This window comes from Telopea speciosissima, chromosome 7, assembly GCF_018873765.1.
Source record: "Telopea speciosissima isolate NSW1024214 ecotype Mountain lineage chromosome 7, Tspe_v1, whole genome shotgun sequence".
NCBI lineage: Eukaryota > Viridiplantae > Streptophyta > Magnoliopsida > Proteales > Proteaceae > Telopea > Telopea speciosissima.
Genome location: NC_057922.1, coordinates 26,279,334 through 26,291,818, shown reverse-complemented (window position 1 = coordinate 26,291,818; position 12,485 = coordinate 26,279,334). Strand labels below are relative to the sequence as shown.

Below are 12,485 nucleotides of genomic sequence, written 5' to 3'. Positions count from 1 at the left end.
GTCTATACTGATAAGTTGCGAAATTACCCAGTCTTCTACCTCTTTGTGTGTGTGTGTGTGTGTGCACTACTGCACTAATTGATAAATATTATCTTCTACTTGGTTGCAAGTTAGTGAAGGATATTGACACATAATTGCAGGCAAAGGATATTGACGCATAATTGCAGGCAACAACATACTCCTCTATTAATATTCGAGTGTCGACCATAGTTGTCACAAAGTCTAGGCAATCCTATGCGTTGGAGGGGAGAAAAAATGAAGGTAACACCAACAAGGCGTCAAGATGTCGCCTAGGTGATGCGACCAAGGCGCCCTTCAAACAAAGAGCACCTGGACACCCAGGTGACGCCAAGAAATCTACAGTGTCAACAGATTTCTTGGTGTATATTAGCAATTGGAAATATATAAACATTAACCAAGCTTAACTATGGTGAATATATTATGATGCAGTTCAATGAAATAGCAATTTGAAATGAGAACTGAGATAATTGATTTTTTGCTGTATACCACCAAAAATAGTCATGTTCAAGGAATCGTTGGACTGGTTTCCAATATTTTGCCAACCAATACACCATTCAGTGTCCTGTAAAGATGATAAAGGTTAACAAATAGAATCAGTGTATCACAAAGGAAGATCAAAGAGACGCTTAATAATGTGATGATGTAACCAATGCAGAACCTAACTGGAAAACCAGAATCTATTACTAAAAATTACGATTAAATTAAGAGTGGCAAGATTTATGGTCTAAAGATGGAATATATCATACTCTCTTTCAGGACTATGACCATAACTAATAAGGAACTCCACTGACAATTGCAACTTGATTTACTTACTGAGAGCGGGAACAAATAGTCATGAGGATAAACCACCAGCGAAAGTGAATTTTCAAAACGAAAAGTAACAGTAGGAAATCCATCATCCACGCTGCAATAGTAAGGGCCAAGACTACATTACTTAAAAATAAAAGATATAAAGAAAGAAAGAGAAATTCTATTCTCGACTTCTCTAAAATCAGATGGAATAAAGAATTAAGTTCAACTAAACAGTAAATAGTGGTCGACACCGCAACCATATGTCCGATATAATCTTTTGGAAAAAGCACAGAAGAGCGATTATATACATCCATCCATGCATACATACATAGATACATAACATTGGTATGAACACACAAGAATGCATAGATGAAATGAGAATATTTTCGGAGTTACAAGTGGGCAGCATGTGAGCGACTTCCTTTCTTTTGTCGGGGAGGGGCTCTTGTAGGGAGGATTTTTCTTTTAGATTAAGAATTTGTGGAATGCTAGAAGGAATCCATAGGAAATTGAGAATCACAAGAATTTCTAAGATTCAAGAACTATTTAGCTCGTACGATCTATTTAGCTTTAGATCAGCTTGGAACTTTGTTCGAAACCCTGGCCCCTTTGTCCCTTGGGACAAATTAGTCTGGTTCAAAGGCCACATCCCCCGCCATAGGTTCACAACTTGGAGAACCCTTAGCCTTTGCCTCCCAACCTAAGCCTTCCTCCTCCACCGAAATATCCTTGTCTCCCCCTCTTGCATCTTCTGTTGGAATGGTTCTGAGGACATTGCCCATCTCTTCTTTGCCTGCCCCTTTACCTCCACCATCTGGAAAAAAGCCCTCTCGACCATTTGGCCTTGTTGCAGGAGACCCTTGGCCTTTAATAGAGAATGGCTCTGGCTGGACATGACCTTCCCTGGATGCACTATCTGTGACATTGTTGGCAAGCTTGTTTTTGGAGCCGTTATTCACCATATCTGGATGGAGAGGAATCTTAGGAGATGGACCTCCAACTCTCGATCTTTTGATTTGATTTGGAAAGCCATCTCTTTTGATGTTTCCTCCAAGCTCAGCTTTATCCCTCATAGGCCTATTTTTGATACCCCAAGGAATAGGCATATTGTTGTATCCTGGGGTTTAGATATTTCTTCCTTAAAGTCCCTACCTCTTCTTAGGTGGTTTGAGGCTTGTGGCTTTGTTTCCCCTCCCCCTCTTTTTTCTCTCCTCTTTTCTCCTCTCTGTATATCCCCCCCCTTTTTTCCCCCACCCCCTCTTGGGGTTTTGGTAGTAGAATTTTTATTCAGCAATATATATATATAAATATAATAAACAAAACATCAAGCATTATAATATTCAAAACAAATCCAAATAAGTATTAAAATATAGAAACAAGAATGCAGGGCATTACAACCTACTACTCAGTCCTACGCTTGTGGGTGTAGTGACAACAGTACCGTTGACTCTGTAATGTTGTGGCGTCAAAGTTTGGGCCACCCATTATTCGGTGTTACGAGAAAAAAATTGCCACACTGGTTTTCTTCAATTCCTCCTTCCCATGTATTTCAGTGTGAACCCTGTTTGTTTGCTAAACATTGTGGTTCTCCTTATCCCTACCATGGTAGTAGATCCAGTGTTTCTTTCCATATTGTGCACTCTGATGTTTGGAGGCCCACTCCCACTACTTCTTTGTCTATTTATCGTTATTTTGTTTCATTTGTTGATGACTATTCCCGGTCCACTTGGACTTTTTTGATGAAACAAAAGAGTAATGTCTATGCTGCCTTTCAAATTTTTATCAGCTGACTTTTACTCAATTTGGTAAGCCAATTCAAATTGTTGGTTCTGATAAAGGGGGGTCATATATGTATAGCGGACTCCAAAACTTTTTTACTGACAATGGCATTATCCATCAGGTAGCTTCTGTTGACACACCCCAACAGAATGGGGTGAGTGAGAGAAAAAATCACCATTTGTTGGGAGTCACTAGGAGTCTCCTCTTTGGCATGCATGTCCCTAAGACCTTTTAGTCTGATGCCCTTCTTACTGCTGCTTTGTTAATCAATCACATGCCCACTAAACTTCTTGGCTCTAAATCCCCTTTGGAAACATTGTCTCCCCAGACTTCTGCTTTCTCTCTTTCTCCCAAGGTGTTTCGGTGTGTCTGCGTCCATGTCAATAAATCTGCTAGGACTAAGCTTGATCCCAAGGCCCTTAACTTCATCTTTCTTTGGTATTCATCTTGTTCCAAAGGCTATAAGTACTACCATCCCTCTTCCCACCAACGACTTCTTTCCAAAGATGTCACCTTCTTTGAGTCTGTTCCATTCTTTACTCCTTAGCATCCTCTTCAAGGGGAGAATAGTAGGAGTGAAGAGGCTATTGATGTCATCCCTTTTCTTCCCCCCTTGCCTATTCATCCATTTCAGTTTGATATTGGGAAACACACAGAAGGGGTTGTTGCTGATATTGATGATAATTCAGGTGGTGGTTCTGGTAATGTGAAGGATAATTACCTTGTGTACAAGAGAAAGAAGAACAAGCAAAAGAAGACCAGTCAAGAGAACTCCTTGGATCCACATCCTGAGATACATCCTCCTCAGGCAGGTGACATCCCTCCTCTTCCTTCTGATTTAGACCTTCCTATTACTATTAGAAAAGGAAAGAGAGCTTGCACTAATCCTATAGCCCAGTTTGTTTCCTATGATGCACTTTCTCCTACAGGTGTTGCCTTCTCTTCTATTTCTATTCCCAAAAACGTTACTGAAGCTATGTCTGACCCAAAGTGGAAGCAAGCCATGTCTAAGGAAATGATGGCTCTTGAAAAGAAATGCACTTGGAAACTGGTTGATCTTTCCAGGGGAGAGTTCCAGTTGGATGTAGATGGGTCTACACAGTCAAGTACCGATCAGATGGTACAATGGGAGATATAAGGCCAGGCTGGTGGCCAAGGGATACAGTCAGGTGTATGGGATTGACTATTAGGAAACATTTGTTCTTGTGGTTAAACACAATCAATAAGAGTCCTCTTATCTCTGGCAGTTAATAGGACTTGGCCATTGTATCAGCTAGATGTGAAGAATGCTTTCCTCCATGTTGACTTAGAAAGGGAAGTTTACATGCAAACTCCACCAGGCTTCAAGTTTCCCTCAGCTGAAAGGAAAGTGTCTCTCCTCAAGAACATAGATCGAGAACTCGCGAGATCTTGAGTTTCTCGGTTTTTGGAAAAGCGGAGACGAGACTGCCTGCGAGTCTCAAAAGTGCAATATCTCGGATCTCGGTTTGGATCTCGGTTTCAACCCATTATTTTAACCCACCTACCACTTAAATACCTTACCTAATTGGACAAAACTCGACATATCTCGGTGAGATCTCGGATCTCGGGTCCAGATCTCGGGTTGACCCAAAGTTGAGGCTTCGAGTTGGAAAAAAAAAAAATGCACCAACTCGGCAAGATCTCGACTCATCTCGGTTTTTCCAAGAGCCAAGTTGGTATCGAGACCCGAGTTTTAGTACCTTACTCAAGAAGGCACTACATGGTCTCAAACAGTCCCCGAAGGCTTGGTTTGAGCGGTTTAGTCAGGCCATCTTGAAAAATGGGTATTCTCAGAGCCAAGCTAACCACAAACTGTTTACCCGGTGAAGTAAAGATAGTATCACAACCCTCATTGTCTATGTAGATGATATTGTGGTGACTGGGAATGACAGCTGAAATAATAGGATTGAAGTCTTATTTAGCCCAACAGTTTGAGATTAAAGATCTTGGACATTTGGAATATTTCTTAGGAATTTAAGTGTCCAGATCTAAGAAGGGAATAAACTTATGCCAGAGGAAATTTGTGCTAGACTTATTGAAAGAGACAAGAATGTTGGGTTGTAAGCCAGCAAACTCTCCTATTGATCAGAATCACAAATTAAGGGAAGATTGTGGACCTTCATTGGTTGATGCAGGGAAAAACCAAAGACTTGTAGGAAAGTTAATTTATCTCTCTTTGACTCACCCAGATATCACTTGTGCAGTTGGGGTGGTATGTCAATTTATGCATGCTCCCAAAAGTGGGCACTTGGATGCTGTTTACCGGATCCTCAGGTATTTGAAGTCCTGCCCAAGAAAAGGCTTCCTATATACCAAACTCAACCATTTGAGAATTGAAGGCTACACTGATGTGGATTGGGCTGGTTCAGTTTTAGATAGACGATCCACATCAGGTTATTGTACATTTGTGGGTGGCAATTTGGTCACTTGGAGGAGCAAGAAGTAACCTGTGGTGGCCAGATCTAATGCAGAGACTGAGTTTAGGGCTATGGCTTATGGAGTTTGTGAACTCTTGATGAGCACATTTATGTGTGAAATCTTAGGGCATAAAGCATGCATTTTACCACATTGAACAGAGTTACTCGGGTATTTTTCTGTGTTTTTCAAGTTTTAGGTCATTTTATGCTATTCTGGGCTATCGGGAGCTGTATCTCCTAATCTACACGTAAAGTCACCATGTTTTTTTCCATGGCTGTGAAATTCTGAGCAAGGTGGACCACTTGCATGTCAAGTACGCATTCATTTAGGCCATCATGCAAGCGATTATTCTTTTTGGGCCAGAAAAGAATAATGGGTCAGAAATGAGCTGGAATACAAGCCCGAGGCAGTCTGCGATTTTCCAGGAGTATATTTGGCATCAAAGAAGATGATTGTGATCAAGGGTTGAGATTTTATCAAGCACAAGACACCCTTCTGCGTTTTTTATTGCTATAAGAGAGAGAGTGGCTGCCAACTACACATGGGCCCCACTTTCCACGATTTCAAGGAGAATAAGTGTTGGAATCTTGAAGATTGAATTTCCTATTTTATCAAGATTCTTCCATCACATGGGCAACTAAGAATCGTGAAGCACAAGGGGGAATTTCTAGCTTTTCTCTAAAGTATTCTCTCTCTCTCTCTCTCTCTCACCGAATTTCCAAGGGCTCTATGAGGATTTAACAAGTGGTGGATATTTTGTGGGAAATATTCTCTTATACTTGGGAAGTTGAAAAGTCAAAGATTGAGGGAGCCTTATTCACATACTTGGAGAAGACACCTGCAAGAAAAAGGAAACACATGAGAATGTAATCTATGCTCAAGAGTCAAATTAGAAAGTTTTCAATTTAGAAAATAGAAGGTGTATTAAACTAGGAACTTGTATATTTTACTTTCTATTTTCTTCTTTTTTCTTGGGATTCAAGCTTTGATGTAAAAGGAAGAAGAGATAAAAATCCAAGATTTAGAGAGCCTCTCCACACTCTTGAATTTATGTTCTTTGTATGTGTGTGGATGTGGTAGTTTTAATCCGTCAATCTCGTATTCCATGCTAGATTTTGGAAGGTTAGATGATGAATGGTTAGGCCATTGGAATCGTTAGATGCATGTGTTAGGACCGTTAGTTTAGTTTAATTATCTTAATTTGATTCACTTTCGCGTTACTTTAAATAAGTAAGATAGAGTGGCTTATCTCCTTGTGTTCGACCCGTAGCTATGATTGACCCGTACGCTTGCGGTATTATTTCTTGACAAACAAGTTTTTGGCGCCGTTGCCGGGGAGATAATTGTCCACTTTGTTTTTCTTATTTTTTAAGTAAATCGAAGTGTTTTATTTTCTTTATCCTTTTCTTAAAATAAAATAAAAAAAATAAAAAATAAAACTCATGTTGTTTCTGTTCTGTTTTAAAGAATGTGCACTGAATCCAAAATTTTTCATATGCCCAAACCCAGCCAATCTTGGTGTACCTCATGGGATTTCATCACCTATAACGCTGCCCCTTGATTCGTTTGGGTGGTTTGGATTGGCATGTGACTTATTTTTGGAGGTGACCAACTTTGATAACAGGAAAACAACATTGTGAGTGCTTTTGTTTGGAAACAAAAACGTATAGTAGTCATCCACTCTACATCAGAATCCGCCAGGAGTCGCAGGTAGGTGGCTAGCGAAGACTATACGGATTCCCTTGCTGTCAACCTACATGGCAACCTTACAGCTTTGGAATCATTGTTTCAGTCTTTGAGGGGCAGATGCACCAACTGTCTTTAGTTCCCTCGTGTTTTTAGTGATTTTTCTAGTCTTTTTTTTAATTGTTCTTTATAAAATAAAATTAAAAAAAAGAGACTTCTTAATCGGTTTAGGTGGCTAAAGTGTGGACCCATGACTTAACCAACCGACTTGTTAGAATACCACCTTCACGTCCACCAACTTTGACCATGGTCGACCGAGCTCAGCCTAGGACTCTTAAGGATAGGTTCTACCCTACCAAGGCTGCACAGCCTTCCTACATTAGTCTACCAGCTGCTACAGGAAATAATTATGAACTCAAGTCCAACTTCAATTTTGCAAGAACTCAAGTAAAATTCTTGAAGACTTGCGCAACCAAGACATGAAACTGTGAGTCCTCCCGGAATGCTCCCCTCCCCTCCGGCAGCCCCTCTTGCTGCCTGCCCCTCTTCCTGCCCCTCTGCTTCTTGCCATGCCCCTTTCCCCACAACCTTACCCACCCAGTCCTCCCCTTCGAGCCCTGTCCCTGACCATCGTCCCACCGCTGCCAACTCTTGGAGCTCCCTCCTCTCTGGCAACACCCCTATTGCACCTGCTTAACACTCACTCCATTTTGTCCCACCTACCTCCCTGGATGACTCCATTGTTGGGTTCTGCCCCAAAGGTTTGCTTGATGACAAAATTTCTAAATGGCAGTGCTGCCTCGTCGGTCACTTCCTTGGTGGCCGTCCCCCTTACCATGTTGTCAAGACTTCTCTCCTTAAGCAATGGCGAGCTGCTGGAGCCGTTTACATCTATCTGCTATCCAATGGCATCTTTATCTTCAGATTCTCCGATGAATCAGACAAAGCCCGTGCGCTAGAAGGAGGCCCTTGGCTGAATGGTAAGAAGCAAATTTTCCTTAGGCAGTGGGATCATCGCACTTCCCTCTGCAGGATCGATCTCAAGTCCATACCGATTTGGATTAACTTACCTGGTCTTCCATTCCACTTTTGGTGCCCCTCTGGTCTTAGTATTGTCGGATCGACTATCGGCAAACCCCTCTTCTCCGATGAACGCACCATGAGAATGGACCGCCTCTCCTATGCTTGAATCTGTGTCGAACTCAGTGCTGATGTCCCACCACCTAACTTCGTCACTACCCTTGAGGAAGATGGTCACTCCTTCACTCAACGAGTCCTTTACGAGGGCCTGCCTCACCATTGCTCCAACTGCAAACTCTTCGGCCACACCATGAAACACTACGCTCCTGGGCCTCTCGCCTCTAAGGTTACCACAACCGCACCCCTCCCTGTTGTTGAGTCTTCGGTTGAGGTTGGGGTCCTTGGTAATGTTCTCCGTGATGCTTCACCGCCTGAAGAATTGTTGGAAGCTGCCGCTGTTGGAAATGGGGTCTCCCTGCCTTCTCCGGCACCAGTCAAAAATTGTTCTGATCTCATGAAGGATGAGGAATAACCTAGGAAGTCCCCCATGGCTCTGGAAGATACTAGCTCCCCCATCCCCTCTCGTGGCCGGAAAAAGAAGAGAAACCATCGCCGAAAAAAACACAGAGGCCTAGACGAGGCCCCCTCCGATGGCGAGGTGCCCGATGCCCACCTACCTCGCTGTCCTTCTGACGCTGGACACAACAGATTTGCTGCTCTGTCGAGTCTGGATCCTGACGATGCTGGAGATGTCGCTGTCTCACCTGTACTCCTCGAGCCTTTGAAGTCCTGCAACGTTGATCTTCAGCCTCCCGCTGCAGATCCCTCTGTAAATCACCTTTTGCCTTTGCTTAGAACCCCTTCCTCTTTCGTTAATGAAACCCCCAACCCTCTCCCTGTTGACCACCACTGCCCCCCCTTTTCCAGCTTTCACCTACCCACGACACTGGCCCCAACGTTGTCCCCACTCTCCACTAAAACCCCTTAGACCTTTCCACATGTTCTTTCTAAAGCCCAACCCTCTCCCCTTATCTTACCTCAGTTAAACCCGACCCCTGGTGACCCGAACCACCAACCCATCACTATAACCCACTTAACCCCCCATCTCCTTTGAACCAGACCAGCTTAAGCTTGTTGACCCAACCCCAACCCTCCTTTCTAGTTCCACCTTGGTCTGCTTTACCCCTTTGAAGGATTACCGCCTCAGACCCCGTAGTGTTCCACCGGGGTCCAGAGTCACCTCCACCTCTGGTTGGCTGCCACCCCCCCCTCTTATGATCCCTTGGACCATTTGGAATGTCCGTGGGCTAAACGCCCCGGCCAAACAAGCTGAGATTCGTGCCCATCTCAAATCCTCCAAATCCCCCCTTTGCTGCCTCCTCGAAACCAAGGTGCTCAAGCCCAATTCATCCAGGATAGCCCATTCTCTCGCCCCCTCTTGGTCCTTCCTCTCCAACTATGACCATTCTCCTTTCGACCGAATATGGATTCTTTGGGATCCCTCCAAATTTCATATCTCGGTCTCTTCTTCCTCTTCCCAATTAATCCACCTCAGCATTTCTGACCACCTCCACAATCACCTCTTCTTCTTTACCATGGTTTATGCCCTCAACCGTCACCCGGATAGAATTCCTTTATGGGAGGATATCCACTCCATTTCCTTGTCTGTTGGTTCCTCTCCATGGGGCATCGGTGGTGATTTCAATGTAGTCCGCTTCAATCATGAAAAGCTAGGAGGTTCCCCTATCGACCTGCAAGTCGTCACAGCTTTCAATTCCTGTCTAGATGACTCTGGGTTTAACGACCTTAGGTGGTCGAGTGCTATCTCTCCTGGCACAACAAGCGCTCTGGCATTGACAGAGTTGCTTGCAAGCTTGACAGAGTCCCAGTCAATGATCCTTGGCTCTCCTCCCTTCCTTCCTCCTATGCCTTCTTCGACCTTCCTGGTCTTTCGGACCATTCCTCCATATCTCTTTTTGTCCTTCCCTTTTTATCCTTTGGCCGGAAACCCTTTAAGTTCTTTGATATGTGGACCTCCCACCCTGGCTTCCTCCCTGCTGTCTAAGCCGCTTGGAGCATCCCTGTCTTCTCCTTCTCCTCCCCTCTTTTATCCGTATCTAAAAGGCTCAAAAATGTCAAGATGGCTCTCAAATCTTGGAATTCTTCCACCTTTGGCAACATCTCTTCTCGTATCTCCTCTTGTTGGGACACCCTCTCCTCCATCCAGCTCCGCCTTCAGTCTGACCCCCTCAACCCTTCCCTCGCTGAGGAAGAAGTCCTTGCCGCCTCTGAGCTTTCCTCTCTTTCCCAAGAAGAAAGTTTTCTTAAGCAAAAATCCAGAATCAAATGGCTTGAGCTTGGAGATTCGAACATCGCCTTCTTTCACCGCTCCCTTAAAGCCCGTTCCAATTCCAATTCCATTCTCTCTTACCTCCTCCAATGGCTCGGTCCTCTCCTCTGTCAATGCCATCAAAGCTGAAGCTGTGAACTATTTCACTGGTATCTTTTGTCCCCCTTCCACCTCCCAACCCCCCCTTCCTGTTGACCTCCTCAACAAATTCATCCCCCCTCACCTCCTCAGCTCCCTCAGCCCCATCCCCTCTGACTCGGAAATCACCTCCGCTGTTCGCTCCCATGAGGCTAGCAAAGCCCCGGGCCCTGATGGGTTTAGCATGGGGTTCTTCACCACATGTTGGGACATCATTGGCACCGATCTTATCGCTGCCATCAAAAGCTTCTTCTTCAATCCTAATCAGATTCATAGCATCAATCAATCCTTCCTCTGCCTCATTCCCAAGTTCTTCGGAGCCTCGGCCATGTCTAACTTTAGACCCATCTCCCTCTATAATCTCCTGTACAAGTTCATTGCTAAAATTCTTGCCAACCGCTCAACCTTGTCATCGACTCCCTTGTCAGTTCCAACTAATCCGCCTTCATTGCTGGCCCAAGTATCTCGGATAATATCATCCTTTGCCAGGAAATCGTCTGAGGTTTCGACCGCAAATCCCTCCCTCCGTCTGCCCTTTTGAAAATCGACATCCATAAGGCTTTTGATTCCATCCGTTGGGACTTCATCTCCCAAGTCCTCCTCAAGATGTCCTTCCCTCCTATCTTTGTTAACTGGATCTATCACTGCATCTCCACCCCTCGCTTCTCTGTGCTTCTGCATGGCAGCCCGGCTGGTTTTTTCCCCTCCTCTGTTGGTATTCGTAAAGGTTGTCCCCTTTCCCTGGAAGTCCTCTCCCGTAGCATCCAATCCAAAACTGACCTCCACCTCATCACCCCCATTCCTAGATGTAAGCCTACTAACCTGACTCACCTTGCCTTCGCTAATGATCTCATGATCTTCTCCAAGGCTGACCTCCTCTCCATTGAGTCCATCATGTCCTCCCTTCACCTTTTTCAGGACCTTTCTGGGCTCCGCATCAACCTCCTTAAGTCCCAAATCTTCCTTGCCGGTGTCCCTGATACCACCAAAGCCTCCCTATCCTCCCTCTCTGGCTTCACCATAGGCACCTTACCTGCCCGCTACCTTGGCCTTCCCCTCATCCCTGCCAGACTTTCAGCCCACCACTGCTCCCCCATCTTGGATCTCCTTCGCAAGAGGCTACAGCTTTGGAAAGCCAAGCTCTTATCCTATGCAGGTTGGCTTGAGCTGATTAGATCGGTGCTCCAGTCTTGTTACATCTATTGGAGTGGTGTTTTTGGCCTCCCAAAGGCTACTATCAAGGCGGCTGAATCTATTATGTGTGCTTTCCTTTGGAAAGGAGTGGACTCTGCCAGGTTCCTTCATCCCATGAGATGGGCTTCCCTTTGTGTCCCCAAATATGAAGGAGGCCTTGGGCTCAGGAGAATTAAAGATGTCAACATTGTTGGATCCATCAAGCTTATCTGGAAGCTCCTCACCAACAAAACCAGCATATGGACTTCTTGGGTTTATGCAGGGCCCCTCCGTAGGGACTCCATTTGGTCTATTAGCCCAGGGGCTGACTCCTCCTGGGTTTAGCGCAGGATTCTCCAGGTGAGGCATTTAGCCAGGGACGCCATTTCTTGCAGGATCGATGATGGTTCGACCACCTTGCTCTGGCTAGATAAATGGCACCCTTCTGGTGTCCTCTCTTCCATTGTGAGCCCCAGAGAGATTTACTCCTCCGGCCTGGACAGATCTGCCGTTGTTGCCTCTATCATCTCCAGTGGCTCTTGGTCCCCCCCCATCTCCCCTCCCCCCCTTGCTGACCTGTGGAGCTCCCTCCCCCCTATCCCCCCTGGGCACCGCGGTAGAGGTGACACCACCCTTTGGCTCCACTCCCCCTCAGGCAGATTCACCTCTCACTCCGCTTGGGACTTGGTTAGACATAGAGGGACCCCCTGTCCTTGGCATAGAGTTGCCTGGTTTAGAGGCCACATCCCCCGCCATAGTCTCACCGCTTGGCGCGCCCTTACAAATTGCCTTCCCATCCAAGGCTTCCTCATCTATCAGCATATTCAGGTTCACCCCAGTTGCTATCTTTGTTGGAATGGGGCTGAAGATGCAGATCACCTGTTTTTCGCTTACCCCTTTGCTTCTTCCATCTAGTCCCATGTTCTTCGTCACTGTTGGCCAAGTCGGCGCTCCCCCCTCCCCCTCAGCAGGGAATGGATTTGGATTGACATGACGTTTGGAGGGAAGACAATTTGTGATTCGGTTGGCAAGATTGCCTTTTGCGCCACTATCTCCCATATCTGGATGGAACGCAACCTCAGAAGAT

General features: G+C 45.3%; 1 protein-coding gene across 2 annotated transcripts in view; it reads right to left on the bottom strand.

Annotated features, from left to right (window-relative positions):
* Positions 1-12,485, bottom strand: part of LOC122666773 (aspartic proteinase 36-like) — a 65,335-nt gene that overhangs the window by 18,479 nt on the left and 34,371 nt on the right. For both annotated transcript variants that reach the window (XM_043862843.1, XM_043862842.1), the window contains exons 7-8: positions 835-925; positions 508-583 (exon numbers count right to left, since the gene is read on the bottom strand). In XM_043862843.1, coding sequence (XP_043718778.1) covers positions 508-583; positions 835-925 — 167 coding nt within the window. The remainder of the gene's footprint in view (positions 1-507; positions 584-834; positions 926-12,485) is intronic.